This window comes from Pleuronectes platessa, chromosome 4, assembly GCF_947347685.1.
Source record: "Pleuronectes platessa chromosome 4, fPlePla1.1, whole genome shotgun sequence".
In the NCBI taxonomy this organism is placed as follows: domain Eukaryota; kingdom Metazoa; phylum Chordata; class Actinopteri; order Pleuronectiformes; family Pleuronectidae; genus Pleuronectes; species Pleuronectes platessa.
This window is the reverse complement of record NC_070629.1, coordinates 4,641,004-4,659,627: the sequence shown is the minus strand read 5'-3', so window position 1 is coordinate 4,659,627 and position 18,624 is coordinate 4,641,004. Positions and strand designations below refer to the sequence as shown.

General features: G+C 40.7%; 1 protein-coding gene across 3 annotated transcripts in view; it reads right to left on the bottom strand.

The window, feature by feature from the left end:
• Positions 1-6,644: 6,644 nt before the first annotated feature.
• The window catches only part of LOC128437680 (uncharacterized), a 57,560-nt gene continuing 45,580 nt past the window's right edge, over positions 6,645-18,624 (bottom strand). For all 3 annotated transcript variants that reach the window (XM_053419852.1, XM_053419851.1, XM_053419850.1), the window contains exons 3-4: positions 8,209-16,122; positions 6,645-7,528 (exon numbers count right to left, since the gene is read on the bottom strand). In XM_053419852.1, the coding sequence (XP_053275827.1) occupies positions 8,216-14,623 (6,408 nt within the window). In that variant the 5' untranslated portion in view covers positions 14,624-16,122 and the 3' untranslated portion in view covers positions 6,645-7,528; positions 8,209-8,215. The remainder of the gene's footprint in view (positions 7,529-8,208; positions 16,123-18,624) is intronic.

Genomic DNA, 18,624 nt, shown 5'->3' with positions numbered 1-18,624 from the left:
AGTCAGTATGATTCATCTCTTTCACTTGTGCATCCTTGAGGAGCCAAGAACTCGTATTGTTTATCTGTCCTTTCTACCTCTTTGCTTTTATAACGTCTTACATGTGCTGTGCACGAGGAAGGCTCTTAAATTTTGTAAATTTCAGCAATGTTGCTGAAATATTAATTTTAGATTAGAGTTAACATAATGATTGGCTGTCAAATATATCTCTTATTTGTTTATGTATATTTTTCTAATCAGAAAGGTTTGAGGATTAACTCTTACTTGACAAAGGATGGATTTGTGCGTAGTCATCCCTATTTCCTCAAACAATTTCTGTAGCTGTGGTTAAATGGCGATTTCCTTCATAAAAAGAACAACAGCATCAGTCATTATACAGTCGTAATAATAAGTGCAAGTTCTGTGTGGCGTTCAAAAGGGCCATTATAAATCATAAAAAAAATTAAAAAAATAACTGCATGCAAGATTATGACAAACACATGCACAGGCTCGAAATTACATTTAAAAAAATCTCAAGACCTGGTTTGTGGAAAGACAAGGTTTGTGTTTGTGTGATGTAAACTCCGTTTTAGATAATATCTTCACCATAATAATTTATGGCAAACCTCTGGCCGCCACATTCAGCACTATCAAATACAAATTACATCATACTAATTTGGAGAAGTGTTTTTATTCACATGATGGAAGTCTCCACAAAAATAATGCTCCACTGAAGCTGCGGGCCATAAAACAAGAGGCTGAATGATCCTGCAAAGTTCCAGATCACTGAGGGGAACTGCACAGTTGGTGACTATTCTCTCTGGGTTCTTCACGTCTGTGATGTTCTTTAAATATAAACATGGAAACAAGTTATGTCACTGAGCAGTACAACCCATGGCTCTGACATAATGTATAATTCTCTTTGTTTAATTTCATCTCTACTCTCCTGTTAGGATCAACCACATTTGACCTCCTGAGCACCAACATACAGTATTCAGTGCGTATGAGCCAGATTATTCAAACTGCGTCCCTAACAATCCAACATCTTACAGGGAAACTGTGTGCACATAGAACATGCACATTACAGACCAATGTTGAATCAGGGAGTCTGTAAGCTATAGAAAATAGACTGGCTGAAAGAGAAGAATACCCAGATCATAGCGTCTTTCACTGAAAGAAATGAGTAAATATGTTAGAACCAAATGTGGGCAAGGGCTGTGAGTTGCTCTTTAGCTCAAAGCTCTGCCTTATACACACATTGATTTCTTCTGATTTATTTGTATTATATGTACGTTCTGTCCTACATGCGTAAAAAGGGTCCTGTGTGTGTACTCTTGTGTGTATACATATGTTACATAGGAATCAATGCTGAACACCTCCCTGCCTCTGTCTGCATGGGACCATACCATAATACTCTCATCCTCCTGCACCTCCGGATCTGAGCCGACAATCTGAGCTCCCATCCGAATGGATCTGACATCATGAGGGGTAAATGGGAGCATGTTGCCGGAGAGGTGCAGGCTAATGTACAAGCAGTCTGGAAAGTTCCCTCGCTCTGAGCTGCTCAGCTGTGGTTTGAAGGGAAGCAGAAATTTGTTGTTGGTTGTCAACAGTCTGAATGTCACAAGAGGTCCAATAGATAAAAGATAAAGATTAAAAAGTGAAGGTTTTTCACATTCTGTAGGGTTATTGTGCTATGTGCATGCAGTTTTGATGACTAAAAAGATGAAGGGGCTGAGGTTTCTAAGCTGTAGGTGAAGAAACCCATGTTGGAAGAACCAGTTTCTTGCCGCAGTTTCTACTGGATCAGATAATTTAATTATAGAATTTTATTTGTCAGTTCACACTTTCCTTCTTATACCTTCCAAAAAGATAATTTCCCATTTTTAGTAGTTTTCGACTCAGTTTAGTTAGGCCTATGGTTTTAGGATGAGGTTTAAAGACACACACAAACACACAGAAATGCCAGAAATGCTCACTATAGCTCTGGATATGTATTAAATCATCACTAAAAATAGTCCTGAACAAATGTCCAGCTTACTATGGAAACTACTTCTGCACAGGAGTCAATGCACAGGGAATGGATACCAAATAATGCAAAAATAAATTAGCCAGTTAATGACAATGTAACATTAATAGGTTTAATCAGATAATAAGTTATGCTCTTTTGTACAGAGTACTAAGACAAATCAGAATGTGAAATACACAATACTTATTGTTGGGTTGTTGTCATCACAGTATCAGACTAGTGGGTAAAGTCCTCTTCTCAGGTTTTCCACACAGCATGTGCATCCATATTTTACACAACATCAGCACAGGGTAAAAAATGTACATATTTTTTAGGGGGCAATTCTTGCCCCCACTGACTGAAATCAAGGGGCCTCCTTCTCCGCCCTTCCACCCCCCTCCGCGAGCCTCGCCGGCCTTATCCGGTGGCCAACAGACCTGACAGCGATGCGCGTCAGCGGAGGCAGGGGGGTGGCGGATGCTGCGAGGACAAGTTCATTAAATTATCATTATTATTGGAGGAAATTATCGGGATTTTTTGCCCCTCTCCTAGTGATATCTGGGGCAAAATTGTATTTCTTAGGGGCAGTTTTGCCCTTTGCATTTCCGACGCTGAATCAGCAGCTGTATTGATATTAAGTGTCATGTCATCCTGCTCACCATTGTTTCTCACCTCCAACCTTCATCATCGCCTTTTTCCCTTTGTCACTGATACGTATCTGCTTTTAAAAGCTGCCATTACAGCAGGATATTAACATGTGACAGTCAACTGTACAGTGCTTAAACACACACACACACATGCATTAACGCACATACTAACAACATGCATAGATTAGCATTAAACCTATACCTCACATATTCAGTTTCCATTAACCCTTCATTTGCTTAGTGTTGCACTCTTGTACATCCACAGACATGACACATAATATATATATATTTGTGGCAGTGGTGCATGCCACGGGGCTCTCCAACACACAGCCAGAGACGGAATGATTGCTCTTGAACATATTTATTAATCACCACACACACGTGCACAAACAAATAAACTTTAACACACACAAAGTCACTCGCTTTTCAGCCGAGTCCGGCTTCTCTCAGGTCTCTAGTCTCTGAGGCGCCCTGAGGCAGCGAAAATGCTGCCTTTTAGGTGTGAGGACCAATCAGCTAACAGCTCTCACCTGCGCTGATTGATCCTCTGTAGTGCAGGTGAGGGTGCTCTCCCAGCCCCCTCACCTCAACAATATTATAGTAAATAGCAGAATTAGGCCACAAGAACAGTCATGGCTTTCACTTGAATACCTGCTCCTCTGAGTCTTGATCCATCTCATGACATTGCTTGACATTGACTGATTATTTATTTCCAGTAGAACTGATGAACTGATGAGATTCAGTTTGAATAAAGCTAAATGTATTTGTTTTCAATGTCAGTATGTTGGATTTAACTGCAGACTATTCATTATATCCTTTTCCAGTTGTTTAACTTGGCACTAGGGCACCTAAAACGATTCCTTCCTTCGCCCGCTGTCATCATCTGTTGTTGGTGGACTAACCTGCTAACTACTACACTCCCTGTACATAGATCTATGACGCCTAATGACAGCGCTTGTTTTAACTTATTATTCTTACTGTTGGCTAACAACACAGTGACTGACAGTAAACACCACTCTGGCTCCATTTGAATGATTCAATTGTATTTAGCTTTATTATTTTCTGCTGAGCAGCCTTCACTGTAGGAAAGTTTAGTGTAGCTACTGGATGATGTAACTGATTATCTCTCTGACTGGAGGGAGGGTAGGAAGAAGATCATCTCATTTCAGTAAAGACCATCCTTTAGTGGCAGCAGTCCTTCTGTTTCATCAATCAACTCTAACCTATCAAGATGTACACAAATGTGCAGAATAACCATTCTCCTGTAATGTTGTGTTATAATACATGTTAAGAATAACTGCAGATGTTTGTCACAAGGAGTTAATTTGTAGAAGGAGGCTCCTCATTTTATCAGCTATTTCTTATTTTAGTTTCTTTATTTGTTTCTATCTGATTTGCTCTCTTTCTTTGTGAAACACTCTGTGACTATTGTCTGTGGAAGGTGCTTTATATAATGGACATTGGTAGTTTACAATGCAGACATTATGAGCCACTATCAAATAATTTAGTTGTCTGGAAATAATTTAACAAATTAATTTGTGTTTTGTGCTTAGATTAAGACCAAGTGTAGTTGATGGTGGCAACTGAACATATATCTAATATGTAATCTTGGAACACAGAGCAACTTGCAGACACCTCAAAGTTATCTTTGGCTAGTAGTATTGATTTTTTTAAATCAGTGATGAGGCATGGCTACTCACCAACAGCACAAGCAGTTTATCTCCCAGAGTTCCTTGCAGGATGTGACTCACAGTTTGTTGGACGACTAGAACACCATACCAAATATGCTAATTATTTTACTTTGTGTATATCATTATTCTGTTATATCTCTTAATGATAATTCATTTTGGGGTTGCAGTTTATGTTTGATTCCACATTTGCAATTTAGAAAAAAAACAAAACTATTGGCAGACACCTCTCCATTAATGTTAGACCGTCTAATCTCATCAATGATTGATTGAATGACTTGTATTTTCTCCTGTGAAAGCGAAAGATACTGTTTGAGGATACAAAAATAAAGTGTTAATGTAACCTCTGTGTTGTCTGTGTAACATTTTCTTTCTAAACAGGATGCTGACATAAAGTGTGTGGCTTGTTGCTTTAGCTTCAGGGTTATTTAAGGCATATTTAAGGCCTAAACAAGCTTCCGGTCAACTGAGACAAATCTGACAGCCTTTATCAAATTAAGCAAAAATACACTTATGATATTTTCTGATCTGCATATGTGCCGCAGTAGATTTGAAGGTAGAGCAACAATATCTGAGTCAACTTACTCAACTTTAGAGGCTTCCCCAAGTTGTTCAGCCCATACAGAGATGTAAATATATTTACTCTGTGTGTGCGCTGAGTCAACCTACACCTTACCCCCCCCCCCCCCCGGGAAAATGCAAACCATCCACACTGGGTCATATCCGTAGGCCTGCATCTGCTCACAGGGATCTGCTGACTCAATGGACGGCTTGGAGGGGCAGCAACAGGGGGATGGTGGTGGCTGGGAAGCATTTAATTGATTACCCACTTGGGAGGGTGGAAGAGGGAATGGATGAGACAGACACATACAAACACACATGCAGATCTTTCCTCAAACAATCTGCCTGGGGGTCCACATCTCACCACCACACCAAAGGATGAAGGGAAGGTCTCTCTGTGACCCATAGGCTCAGAGAGCAGTATGGGCGGATGGTTGAATGAATGTTCCCACAGCTGTGATTTCAGTGCATTGGCAACATAGCATTCTGGTCAACTTTCCATGTATTAGCTGTCAGCTCAACAAACTCAAGGGAATTATCAGATAGTTTGAAACACTTTTATAATTGTTTCAGAAAAATGTCTTAAAACTCTAAACCTGTGTTCCTCTTAACTTCTATCTTCTCTGCTGCTGGGATAGATAAGTGAATGAAGGGACTGACGCTGTATTATTTCATGTCCTCTACTGCCATCTGGAGTCCACAATTGGGTCCAGTGTAGAGGCTTCTTATTTTTCAGGTCATTGAGGAATGGCTGATCAGCTTGTGTCTCACAGATAAGCACAAGGCCTCTGTAGAGGGACACACAGGGTTGTTTTAAATTGACTCCAATGTTGACCAACTGTACCTTCAACAATCTTAGATGCGTTGTGCTTAAACATTTAAAGCAGAGATCTTCAACAGGGGATCCGCGGAGGTACTGCAGCGGGGTCGCAAATTCTTTGGTTGATTAGAATTTTTTTTTAATTTGTTATAATTTTCTATTTATTTTCGAACCAATTTTTTTCCCACAAATTTAAATGTCTTTAAATACACATTAACATGCATCCAACATATTGTGAGGCTTATTTGACCCTCTGCCTGACAACATCCATCCATCCAAGGTTAGATAAGTTGTTTGCTATCCATCAGGGTCCGACATCTCACTAATGTGGGAGTATGTGTGCCATCCACAGATGGCTTGAGGATTCACTCTCTCTTCTACATGCATGTTTAAAATAAAAACATGAATCTGTGAATTACTTTAATAGCTCAGTGTTGTATGCAAGATGTATATGTTTATAAATGGCAATGGCATGGCCACCCTATACCTTGCACATGTTTAAATTAAAAACATGAACATATGAACCTGTGTAATATTTGAGTAGCTTAGTACTGAATGCACATAACAGGGTAGCTATGTTTATAGATGGCACTAGGCCCAGTTTAATATAAATCACAATTTTATACAATATATATATAGTAGGGGTCCCCGCTCCATCTTTCCACCATTTGGGGGTCCTTGGGCTGAAAAACGTTGAAGACCCCTGATTTAAAGTGTTGCATTGTATTTTTGAACCTCATTTTATTTGATTGTGTTACAGTTCTATCATGGGTAATGTTTTATTTATTATCAGCCATATCATGGGTTTGTAGTACAGTCATTTTTCATGGTATGTATAATGCACATGACTATATTTGGAATTCTATAAGACAGGTCATTTTATTTCAGGTTGCCTTAAGTTGCTGTACAGATGGAACCTTGATGAAATAAACACCAATACATATGTTTTTGATAATTTGATTTATTTTTAGATTTTCACACAGCAATGAATAGCCAAGGAATATAGAACGGAACACTCTATAAAGGAATAGACAGTGCAGATTAAGGGTTGGGATTAGAATGTCAGGTATACAGTACCCTATAAATCTCAAATATACTTGCACAGGAAGTTCAGTGATAAATGTCAGACAGTGTATATATACCATGTATCTGAACATAGATACTTATAGTTCAACAACCAAACACCTCACCCACACCCACACCACACCTTCACCCAAACCCCAAAATTAACACATACAAATAAAATAAAGAGAAAATTCCTTTTTAGCTTGTATCAACCATGTGGTTACTACAGAAAGCAACAAAGTCTGTTATATCATTTTAAAGTTAATACAATCAAAGTTAAAAGGCTAGAACATCCCATTTTAAATGTGATATAAGAAAAAAACACAACTGAGCCTGAAATACACTTATCCCATCGCAGAACAGTTTAGGATTTCTCTGATTACAAATCTAGATTTCTTGATGGCATGTATGATTGTTGTAGCGATCAGAATAACCAATGGCAGACAAAAATATTTTACTTTTTCAGACTAACTTTAAAACATCTAAAACACATGTGAAATACATAGGATAAGATTTGCTTGCTCTAATCTTTGGGTTATATAGCAAGTTACAACTCGTACATTGTCATGTGAATACTAAATTACAATGTATGACAAGATATAGCTTTAAATCCCAAGCAATATAAATTTACCAAACCTCCATAAAAACATCCATAAAATGAATACCGACAGGTGTCTTCACGGACGTCATGACAGGTATGTAGACCTCTATAGTTTTCCTGACTTCTTTGCCAGCCATATTGTCAGGTGTCAATATACCACTGTAAAAGGAACACAAGTACATTTTTCAGTTAGATGAACTGCTTACCATAATAGACCATTCACAGTAAGTCATCTCTTGTGTGGACGTTATAGTGAATAAACAAAAACAAGGTAAAACTTTCACATTAATGCCACTTTGTGCCAGAGTGGAATCTTTGTCAGGTTTTTTCCACATTTTAGTAAATAGACAAGAAATATAGGAACATTTGCTACAAAAGATTATCCATAATATTTCTCATGGGAAATAAATCATCACATTTTTTTCCCCTGAACTTTGCTTTGTAGGAGAAATGAGGAGCAAGAAACAAGATCTTTTTGAGATGAATAATCCTGACCAGGAATTCTTCCACTGTGTTCTTTGGCTTCTTTGTTTGGAATTTGATCACTGAAACAAATTCAAGGAGTTGTGTAGGCTCATGTGTAAGCCCGTCACATTGTGTTTTGGTTCTCACCGACACAAATAAAGATTAGTGGGGGGAGACAGAAGACGGATCATTAAAGATATGGAATAAGGATCAGGTTGAGACAAGAGGAAGAAAAAGTTATGTTAAAATGTATGATCTGATCAGGTATGGCTACAGCATGGGATGCAAAGCTGCTCTGTGAACACGTGCCACTTTTACATTTACCATCCAACCACACTCTCTTATCAAACACTCTACATTAAATATCATATTACCTTTGCATTAGAGGAGGTTGGAGACTTGCTTCCTGTGTGGGTCAGTCTGATTCTCGTAGACCTTGTTGTTGATCCATGCAGTAAGGGTGTCAAGATCAGCCTTTGACATGACACCCTTGTCTTGAAGATGGTTGAACCACTTGTTGACCAAATCTTTAGAATGTTGCTCAAAGTTATTTTCGAAAATGGCAAGCCTGGTTTTACTCACTCGGTTGTTCTTAAAGTCTCTGTAGTTCTTGGCACTATTGAACTTGAATCTGGGAAGTGCACCTAGAATGGTCAGTTTTAGGGCACTCACAACATTATCCTGGCTGATTGTGCGAGCCAATAGTTCCCTGAATTGTTTTGTTGTTGTACTGGGAAACTCATGTTGTATCTTTGTTGGCACATAAATAGTTGGAAGTCCAAGGCCTTTGTAATTTTCCACATCAGCAGTTGACTTTGTTACCACTTCAAGCATGGCTTTGGCTAATTTGCTATTCTGATTCAATTCTCCAGCTTGCGTTATACTACCCACTGGTGGTTGGTGAGCTGCTTTGATGAAATGTCCAGTGCTTGGCTTGCTGTTTACATTTTTTACCCAGTAGTTGTACTTTTTCACTTTTCCATCCTTGATCACCTTTTTGTTTTCTTTTACTGTCTCTTTTAGTCCAGCTTCCTTTGCCATATACCAGTCTCCTCCTCTGATTTCATCCGTCCTCTCTTTGTACTTGAGGAAAGGCTCCCATCGATCTGAGTGTTTCACTAGAGTGTCGGCCTCCAAAGATCGGAGGCGGCCTGCTTCCAAAGCAATCTCTTCTTTGGTGGCCTTTGGTTTCAAGCCTTGTGCCAAAGCATGAAACAGGCTGCTCTTTTCTTTGGTGGATACTCTCACCGTCTTATTATCGATGGACACATCATAATGGCCGTCTGGGTGTTGTGAACTCTTTGGGTTGTAAATCAGTGTCACCGTTTGACTGGCAGATTTGGTGCTTGGGCTCAGCTCCTGCATTTTGGTAAGCTTGCCATGGCTGTCTTGTGTTAGGATGACAACCTTAGTGCCAGTGGTTTCTGATAGCACTCTGATATCAAGAATAGTAGTGGCTGTCGAGGAGTCCTTGATCTTTTCAGCATGAGACTCTGAGCGTTTACCAGACTCTCTGTCCTGTTTACGTTTTGAATTCATGTCTACTGACATGTATGAGATGTATCTGTTGTTTTGTCCAGCCATGAGTTTGTCCTCTGTTTTTTCACTCTTCAAGCCAGTTCTTACATAACCCCTAATGGTATTATTCACTTGGCCTACGGCCTTTGAAACAAAGTGACTGGAGAACTTTTGGTGGAACACTTCTACCAAAGCATCTGCTAATAAAGCACTGGTTTCGTTGACTAAATCCTGCTTGAAGTCTTCCAGGATCTTCATTTCTGAAGCAGACAGATAATTTCGTTTCACTTTCTCTGTCAATTGGTTTTTCTCTTTAAATGTATTCAGCTCTTTGTGAAGGTTGGAGAAAAACTGGCTTGAAAGCCGGGAGACTGCACAGGTAGCTTCTGCTTCCAGTGAGGCCATGTGAATGCCTTGAATGACTTTCAGAACTACAAGTGTTTTGCCTTTGGTCTCTGATGCTGCACTGTCAATCACCTTAGTGATGGATGAGTTCAGCTTGTTCTGCCAATCGAGGTCAGCGTAGAATGGCTGTAAGGCTGTTTTGCTTATCTGCTTGAAAATACCTAGAAGTTTGCTCTTTCTGTTCTTATCCTGCAGGAGATCAGACATTTGTATTTTATCCTCAAGGTGAGAGAGCAAAATAGAGTCTACCAATCCAGCCAAAGGATCCTTTTCCATGTTGGTTTTTACATCATTTGCAATACCCTTTGTCATCTCATTCTTAATGCCTTTTAGTATTTCTTGCAATGCAGCATCTTCTGCCTTCCCAAATGCATAGCTAATGATTTCTTCTGCCATTTTCTTTGCTGTTTGTTTCACTGCATTCTTCATGTTTGTCTTTGTCACAACACTAAGGCCTTCTTTAACCTGTTTGGAGAAAAACTTTGGTAATGACTTAAGTTTTTTTCCTAGTCCCTTGACCAACATTTTAGCAGCTTTGAAGCCCTTTGAAATCAGCTTTCCAACCCCAAACCCAATGAGAGAAATACCAATAGATATTGCTTTTCCTATAGCCCATGATTGCCAACTGAATTCTCCTGTAATCATGGACTCAACGCCAGTGATGCAGTCTGATATTCCTTCAACAATCAGCCCCATGCCGACTTGAGCTAATGTTCCAAACGTAAAGGCAGTGAGCAGTGCCCCTCCAACAATCTGCAGAATTCCGAGACAGAACACCAGGAAAGCTTCCCATGGGAACCGAGGCTGCTCTTCCACGGAAAACACATATTCCAGACCTTTACTGTACAGATTGTAGGCCTCTATTTGGAGATCTTCATCTGTGCTTGACACCAGGGAGAACATGGGTGATTTATTGGTTGTTGCATCCCTCCCTTTGTCTTTTATATCCTTCAGCTTCTCAATAGCCTCACTAATGTTTTCATCAAAGTAGTTGAACAAGTTGCACCTGGTTGTTAACTGTTTCTCAAGGCTGGTTGGTTGTTCACTGCTTTTTAATTCAACAGAGGCCATTTTTACAAACTGCAGGCAGACCAAGCATTCCTCACTGAGGTACTTCAGATACTCCTGTGCTTTCTTGAGATCATTGCTGGCCGTAGTAAGGTAATCTTCCTTCTGCTGTTTTATAGAGCAGTATGCATGATTGTAAAAAGCTATGGCTGCCCAAACTTCATCTTGTCCCATTGCTTTTTCAAATAGCTTCATGCTGTCATCCCATTTTTTTTCGCCCAGTGCGAGATTCCCAAACTTGATGTAGTGGTAAATGCTGGAGCATGGTGAAGTCTGACTTTCAGACTGACTTTGTGCCAGGGACAAATCAGCTTCCAAGCTCTTTTCCAATTCATGTCTTTTTAAGTTGTCAATTTCATCTGATTTAGTTTGCAACCAAATTCCCCAGAACTCATTCATGATGGCAACAACAACTCTTCGCTCATTTCCATCTGTGTTCCTGTAAATTCCCTGGAGGGTCTTGCAGTATTCTGCGAAAAGGTCCTCCCGCAGTTTCATCTCAGTTACATCAGCCGTCATGTCATTTGTCCTTTTTGCTGCAAGTCTATTCCTTGTTTCCTTTGCCTCCTCCAGAGAAGACACTGTCTTGAGGGACTCCTGTACATGATCAGTGGTCATGATTATCTGTGCAGATCCAGGTTTACCCTTACGTGCAGTTCGGCCAAATGCCTGAAGTTCCACTCTTGTGTTCTCAGAGAGGAAGGAGAGGACCACAAATAATCCTCCATTTTTGTTCACCTTGTTAGACACTTTGATGTCGGTGCCACGTCCAGCCAGGTTTGTGGCAACAATGACATCCCCAGGATCCAGTTTCTTATCTATTTTGGTCAAACTGTCTTTGTCACTCCGGCTGTAGAGAATGATTTGACCTGGGATGACACTTTTTAACGTTTCATAGAGCTCTTTGGCTTTGGTAATAGTTTCACAGATTACCAAGGCTGCTCTCCCCTCTCTGTATGAATTTGGGCAAACTTGATCCATAACCACATGGGAAATTTTAGATTTCCACTCATCAGCTGAAGTCTCCAGATTGCCCTTGACCTCAAATAATTTCCTCCGGTTGAAAGTTGGCATTTTACAGGCTGAGAGATTGGGATATAGATCCTGCAAAAACAGCATGTCGGTTTCACTCCCCAGTGTCCCTGTGGTCCCATATATTTTCCCATCGTATTTTTCAAAAAAGGAAAGGTTAGAGATAAAGTTTGTCACTGTTGAAATCGTGCTCATTTTGATTTGGTGTTTGATCTCAACAAACTGCTGCAGGCCATCACCCCATTTCTTATTTAATTCCACGATACCCGTGGATCTGTAGTCAACCGGACAAACACAGTCATTTTCCACAACATACTCTCGTCCTTGCCTCAGTCTCTTTGCCAGAAAGGCATTCTGAACCCAAACTGGCAATTTACTCTCGATCAGATTTTTCAAGAATCCAGGGATGCTGATTTTCCCTGTATTGTTTGTGCATGGAGTGTACTGAATCTTTTCTAAGATGAATTCTGTGATGGGATTGGCGAGAACTTCCTCAGAATCATAGAGAGCAGAACACAAGCCATCATCCAAAACAAGAAATGTAAGCTCTGGAAAGTCTGGGTTGTTGTACGGGGTGGACTTTCTAAGAGAGAGCAATCCATTATCATCTAACGTGTACACAGTGAAACCATAGGGGACATACTGCTCAATCTTTTGGAAAAAATCAATCACGTCATCCTGACTCACAGTTTTAAGTTTCCTGAGAAGTTTGTCTTTTTCGCTATTGTACATTTCCTCTGTAAATCCCATAGGCACAATCCCTGACTCTTCAGCAATATGTAAAACGTCCATGGGGTCATCTATTCCATCCATGTCAATTGAGTCAAATATGCTCTTGTAGAATGAAGAAGGGGGACCCTGTACGAATGTGATATGTCCTGTGGACAAGAAGCCATACTGGCTGGCATGGCCCCAGATCATGGCCAGGATAACATTCAGGTGCTGCATGGAGACCATGGGGCTGGAGAGATATGTAAGCTGCACTCCCTGATCCAACAGCAGTGAGTCCACTTCATCGATGATGATACACTGATAGCTGCGATCTGTTCTCACATCCTTCATCTCAAATATCTGGCGAAGGTGATCTGCAGCAAAGGTTTCAATTGTTCCATAGACCACGTCCTTCTGGTAGCATTTTTTTCTATCCTCATCTTTAGTCTTGTTTGTGTTTGTGTCAGCCGTGATGTCAAAGTACTTGTAGAAGTGGTTCCATTCTTCTGCATCTCTTTGACATAAAACCGATGAGCTGGACACCACATCAACCTTTTCGCCCCGGAGTACACGCAGCGCTGCAAACATTGCTATGACACATGACTTGCCCTCTCCAGTTCCCATCTCCAGAAGCTTTCCAGTGTCAGACAAGGCCAAGAAGCACCAGCTTGTCAACTGAGTGGCTCTGGGCCACCACTTTTCTTCAGCATTGCACACGTGTACAGCATTGCATAAGACTGCTAGGATCTCCTGCAAGTCTTCCGTGTTTGTGCTATGACTCAGCTTCTTAGCCTGCTTTATATTAGTGTGTTTTTTTATTTCACCAGATTTAATCATGTTTTGAACCCACTTTACTATAGAATAAGACTTCTCCAGGGTTTTTTCCTCAATGTTTTTCATCTGCCGTATTTGATCAAAGAGACACTCAAGGCTTTTTATTTCCTCCTCTTCAAAGCCTCTTTCCAAATGCTGCATCACTTTCTTAGTATCAAGGATACTCAAGAGCTCAAGGAGAGACTGATTCTTCTCATCTGTCCACCTAGAAGAAACTTGGTATGTTTCTATCAAATGTAAAATCTTCATAATAGAAATACAGTCTTTATCTTGATGGTGGTCAGTTAATGTTACAAGGAGGGCTATAACCTCCTCTGGTGACCATCTTTTTTGTGCTGTAAGATTTGACACCATCTGGAATTGCCCTGCATGGGAAAAAAGAATCTCCAAACACAAGTTGCCAACCAGGGATGCCCCTTGTTTCTCACATTCCGTTTCTCCACTAAACTCATGGAGGAGTTTCTCAAGAATGGACAGGATGTAGACCTTATTGGAAGGCAAATCTTTTCCAGTGCATTTTTGTGAAATGGCTATGACTTTACTGTCTTTGTCTGTGCGTTTGTTAAGGTTAGAATGGAGGACCTGAAAAAGAGACGCGATAAATTTGTCTCTCAGTTCCATCTCCTCACTGTAAAAAATACCCATAAGGCTTTGGAGAGTCTCTGATGCAAAGACTAACGCATCATTTTCCTTGAGCACTGAGAGTTCCAGATTATAGGAAGCACTGAGGCATCTGTCTTCAATGAGAAATCCTCGACTAAGGAGAGGTCTCCCTGCTTCCATTCCCTTCAAGCCACATTGAAGGTAATCAGACACAAAGTCATCCATTGTACCATACACAATGTCGGCTTCATAGACATCCATCAATGATGTATTATCTTTCCTCAAGTTTGTGTTGAGTGAAATCCCCAGGTGCTTGTAGAAGTCAGACCACTCTTTAGTTTGATTGAGTGAGTGAATGTTAGAGCTCAACACAATGTCCACTTTCTTTCCCATGAGGACTTTTGTGGCTGCAAACATGGCTGTGACACATGGGTCCAACTTCACACCAACCAATCCTTGTGTTTCGGTCTTCTCAGTCAGCACCAGCATACACCACCTCAGCATCTGCAGCACTGTTGGCCACCAGCCTTTGGTGTCAGACACTGCTTTGCACAGCTGAGAGAGTGAGTTTTGGATTTCATTTGTATTCAGGTTTCCACTTTTGAAGGATTCTCTCATAAAAGGTTTCACCTTTTGGGGCTTTTTCTGAATATTTTAGGACACTGTTTGTAAAGTTTTTCATCATGGTGACAACAGAATCATCTAAGTTATTGAGTGTTTGTAATTCTGCTAGAGCTGAATCTAGACTGCTCTCATCTTGTTTTCTGAGAGTCTTACAGAAGTCAAGTAGGAATCTCTCAGGGCCAAGGACGTCCAGAGCTTGGGCGACGGAGTGTCCGGAGTCATCTGTCCACTCTGGTGATAGGTCATACACTTGTACTAATGTGAGCACTTCAGTGATGGGAGCATCCTCTTTATATTTCTCTGACAGCACTTTGAGCAGAGTCACTGCCTCAGTTGGTGTCCATTTGTTTGTTTGCACAATTCTGAGGAGTATTTCAATGCATCCTACATGTCTCTTCTTGCCATTTAGATGTTTGAGTGTGGATAGGAGAAGCTCCAAGCAGAGGATCTCCATCTTCAAAATGAACGTGGTGGCTCTTCCAACTGCACTCTGTAGTGATGTTGTGAGCGTGCCCAAGAATTCTATAAGAAAGAGATCTTCAGCTGTGAGGTCCTGCTCAGCCCATTGTTTAGCTATGAGAGCTGCATCACAGCTGCCAGGGTCAGTGAAGAAGTGCATCAGGTTCAGGTACAGGGCTTGAGTTAGCAGGAAACTCTCAGAGACATTGCATGTTGATTGGCTGATGTGGCTCACCAGGGACTGCACATGATTGGCGATGGCCTTCAGGGAAACTCCCTCAGATATCTCCAGGGACAGGGCACACAGCTCTGTGATTAACACCTGGGCATGCTGCAGAGTGCTCAGAGATGGAGGAGCACTGATCCATTCATCAAACAGGAGTTTGTCCAGGACTGATAGGATCCTGCCTAGCTGGTCAGGACTAAGCTGAACCAGACTGAGGACTGAAACTGGGATGTTGCATTTTGATGAAAGAGTTTCCAGAAGATCATCATAATCAGATTCGTTCTTTACATCAAACTCATCCAGATGGCTTATTAGAACGTGTCGCTTGGTCACAAGATCCTCTTTCATGGTGCTCTCTTCATGCTCTTCCGCTTGCCTTTGTGATTCCTCAAGCCTTTGATTCAGCTCTTCTTGTCTCCTCTTTTCAGCCTCTTGAGCATGTCTCTTTCTCTCCTCTTCTTGTCTTTCATGCTCTCTCTTTCTCTCCTCTTCTTTTCTATGCTCCTCTCTCTGTCTCTCCTCTTCTCTCCTCCTCTGCTCCTCTCTCTGCCTTTGTTCCTCATCTCTGATTGGCTTATAAAAACAATGTTGGCATTTGTATTGATTATCGTAACCGACTTGTCTGTAGTATGCGCCTCCATTGTAGACATAAACGTATTGGCCAATGACAGTAGCTTTGTAGAAATCGTCGAAAGAACGGCATGGAGGCAAGACTTGAGCACATACACAGCATCTCAGGCTGTTGCCCATGTTACTCTCTTTTGGTCTTCCCATTTTTAATTAAAAATGAAGTGTGACCAGATAATTCCTGAAAGATAAAAGAAATACACAAACACATACAATTTAATGACTACCAACAACTATATATATGAAATTGAAGTTAATGACATTATTATCTACCTTCTAATTCTACAAACGTCTGCCTGTCTGTCTGAATGTGGAATGTATATCTCACAAACCATTCATCTTATCAACTTCACACTTTGTATGTGTGTTCTTATTGTCCTAGGGAACGGCAGTGTCGAATTAATGCATACACAGTATGTTCAATTTCAATTATTATTATTTGATAATTTTTCATTATTCACAAACCATTCCACCATTTCAGACCATTCAGTTTCATTTCATGAAAAACAATAGCTATCAAATATTCATTGCAGATAAACCAGGTAGGATGAACACACTGTTTTTTTTTTACTTCTCTCTGCCCCATAGATTGCTTATAAAAAGCTATGCACAAGCCATCCAGCACCCAAACATTAAAAAGTAAAAGGATAATGTTTGAGGAGGACTCACTAATGACGAGGAACAGACCAAGTACACAGCCCATTCCAAACAGGATTAAAACAGGTACTGCGTTAGCAATGGTGAAACTTGCAGCATTGAGCACTCTTATAAAGAGCGACTTCCCTTTATCATACATTTTCAAGAATATTCTCCATTTCTAATCCAGCCAAGAGATTGGAAAACTTAACCCAGCCTTTTAGTGTTTCTTGTATTACCAGATACAGTTTCCACTGCCAACAGAGACAAAGTCATGTCCAAGGCTAGTTCCAGTGCCACCCCTGAGGACAGTTTAGCGTTCCTACAACAAAGAAACATCTGTATTTCTATGATCAGAAAAGCTTTACAAACTGAGTGTCAAGCTCAAATTGTCCTCTTCACCCACCCTACCGATTGCACCAGTAGATGGTAGCAGTGACTCAATGTTCACTATAAGCCTCTTTTCCACTCCTCTCACTTTGATTTCATGTCAGCTGCTTTTGTGGATATCACTTGTACTAATGGAGCTCAGCGTTAGTTCAATAAGGAAGACTTAAAACCCCATACAGATCAGCTGACTGCGGGCGGTCCTAAATATCGGGAACGCCCACAGGAGGGCTTAACCTGCATGCTGTCAGCTGATCGTGGGCGTTCCCAAACATCCAATCAGGCCCGCGCGGTTTCCTTCAGCCAGTCACACAGCAGCTGTCAAACTTTAAAAATCCCTTCTCTTCTCTTCCTCAGCAGTGTCAATGCAGCGACTCTCACAACCCCTCCTCCACCCCAATCTCCTACAGTCCCGAGAAGAACATTCATCACCTCTTCCGGATCCCGAAGACAACCGATCACGGACTAAGGTGGCAGCTGACGTACATTCCTGTACGACGCTCTGCTCCACCCCCTTCTAATCCTGATGACATCACACAGGGGTCTAAAATGCCAAAGACTATAAATATTCGCATTCTCTGTGCACTGTAAAAAATAAACTCATTGAAAACCAAGTCTCTCCTGATTGAACTTAGGTTCTTTAACAATTTTTTTACCTTTTATGTCAGGATATCCTAAGAATCCTACTGACATGACAAGCATGTTTAGTGGGCCTTATTTATTAATGAAAAGACATCAATATTGAAGTCATAGGGCTGACAAAAAATTAGCTTGCATTGATTTTATGGGCTCAAAAATATCACAGTTGTTATGGAGTTAAAAGTGAATACAGATTTAGGACAACAACCACCCTCAGCTATTATTGTGCTATCATTGAGACTAGCACTGTAATAAAAATATTTACATGCAATATTAGAGGCATACTAATAATATGGAGTTGTTTTTTGGGGCGGGGGTTAACCTTTCCCAGGCCCATTGATGAGCAGATAATAGAGTTTAACATAACAATGGAGGAAATAACTAATATTGAAGAAATCAGTGTCTTAGGTTGGAGGAGTTCCTCATCTCCGCGCTCGATGTTTAATTTTCTTAAAGACTGTATTTGTTGCCAAGATGTTTCCAAAAGGAATCAAAAAGCTCCATTTATTGGCAGCTGTAGTCACAGAATTAGTTGAAATAGTTGCAAAAGTGACAATAGTTCCACCACTGAGATTCACACAAAAGACTTGACATGTTGTGCAGTGTTATTGTTCATTTTGTTGGTAATATTTACTTTCATTTTGAAACTCATTTAAGAGAAGCTTAAAAAGGAAAGACCTTTTATCCAATAATCACCCGAGTCACGCCTCATCTGTGCACGATTAAAACCTGTACACTGCTGTCCTCTAGCGGCTGGTCTAACAAACTGCATCAAACATCACAGTGCATGGCAAGGGCAAGTTTGTAATCGACTCCCAGGGTGAGAAGAGGCAGCTTGTGAGATCTTGGAATGAAGACAGTTTGATACGGCATCTAAATTTGTTTTCCAACGGAGGATACAGTATTGAAGACCACCGGGTGAGGTCTGAGGTAGAGTGACACTACTTAGGGGTGACGACCCATTGTTAAAGGAATAAATGAATAATGTCATTCATCTAATCTCTGTTTGCTGGTAAGTGAG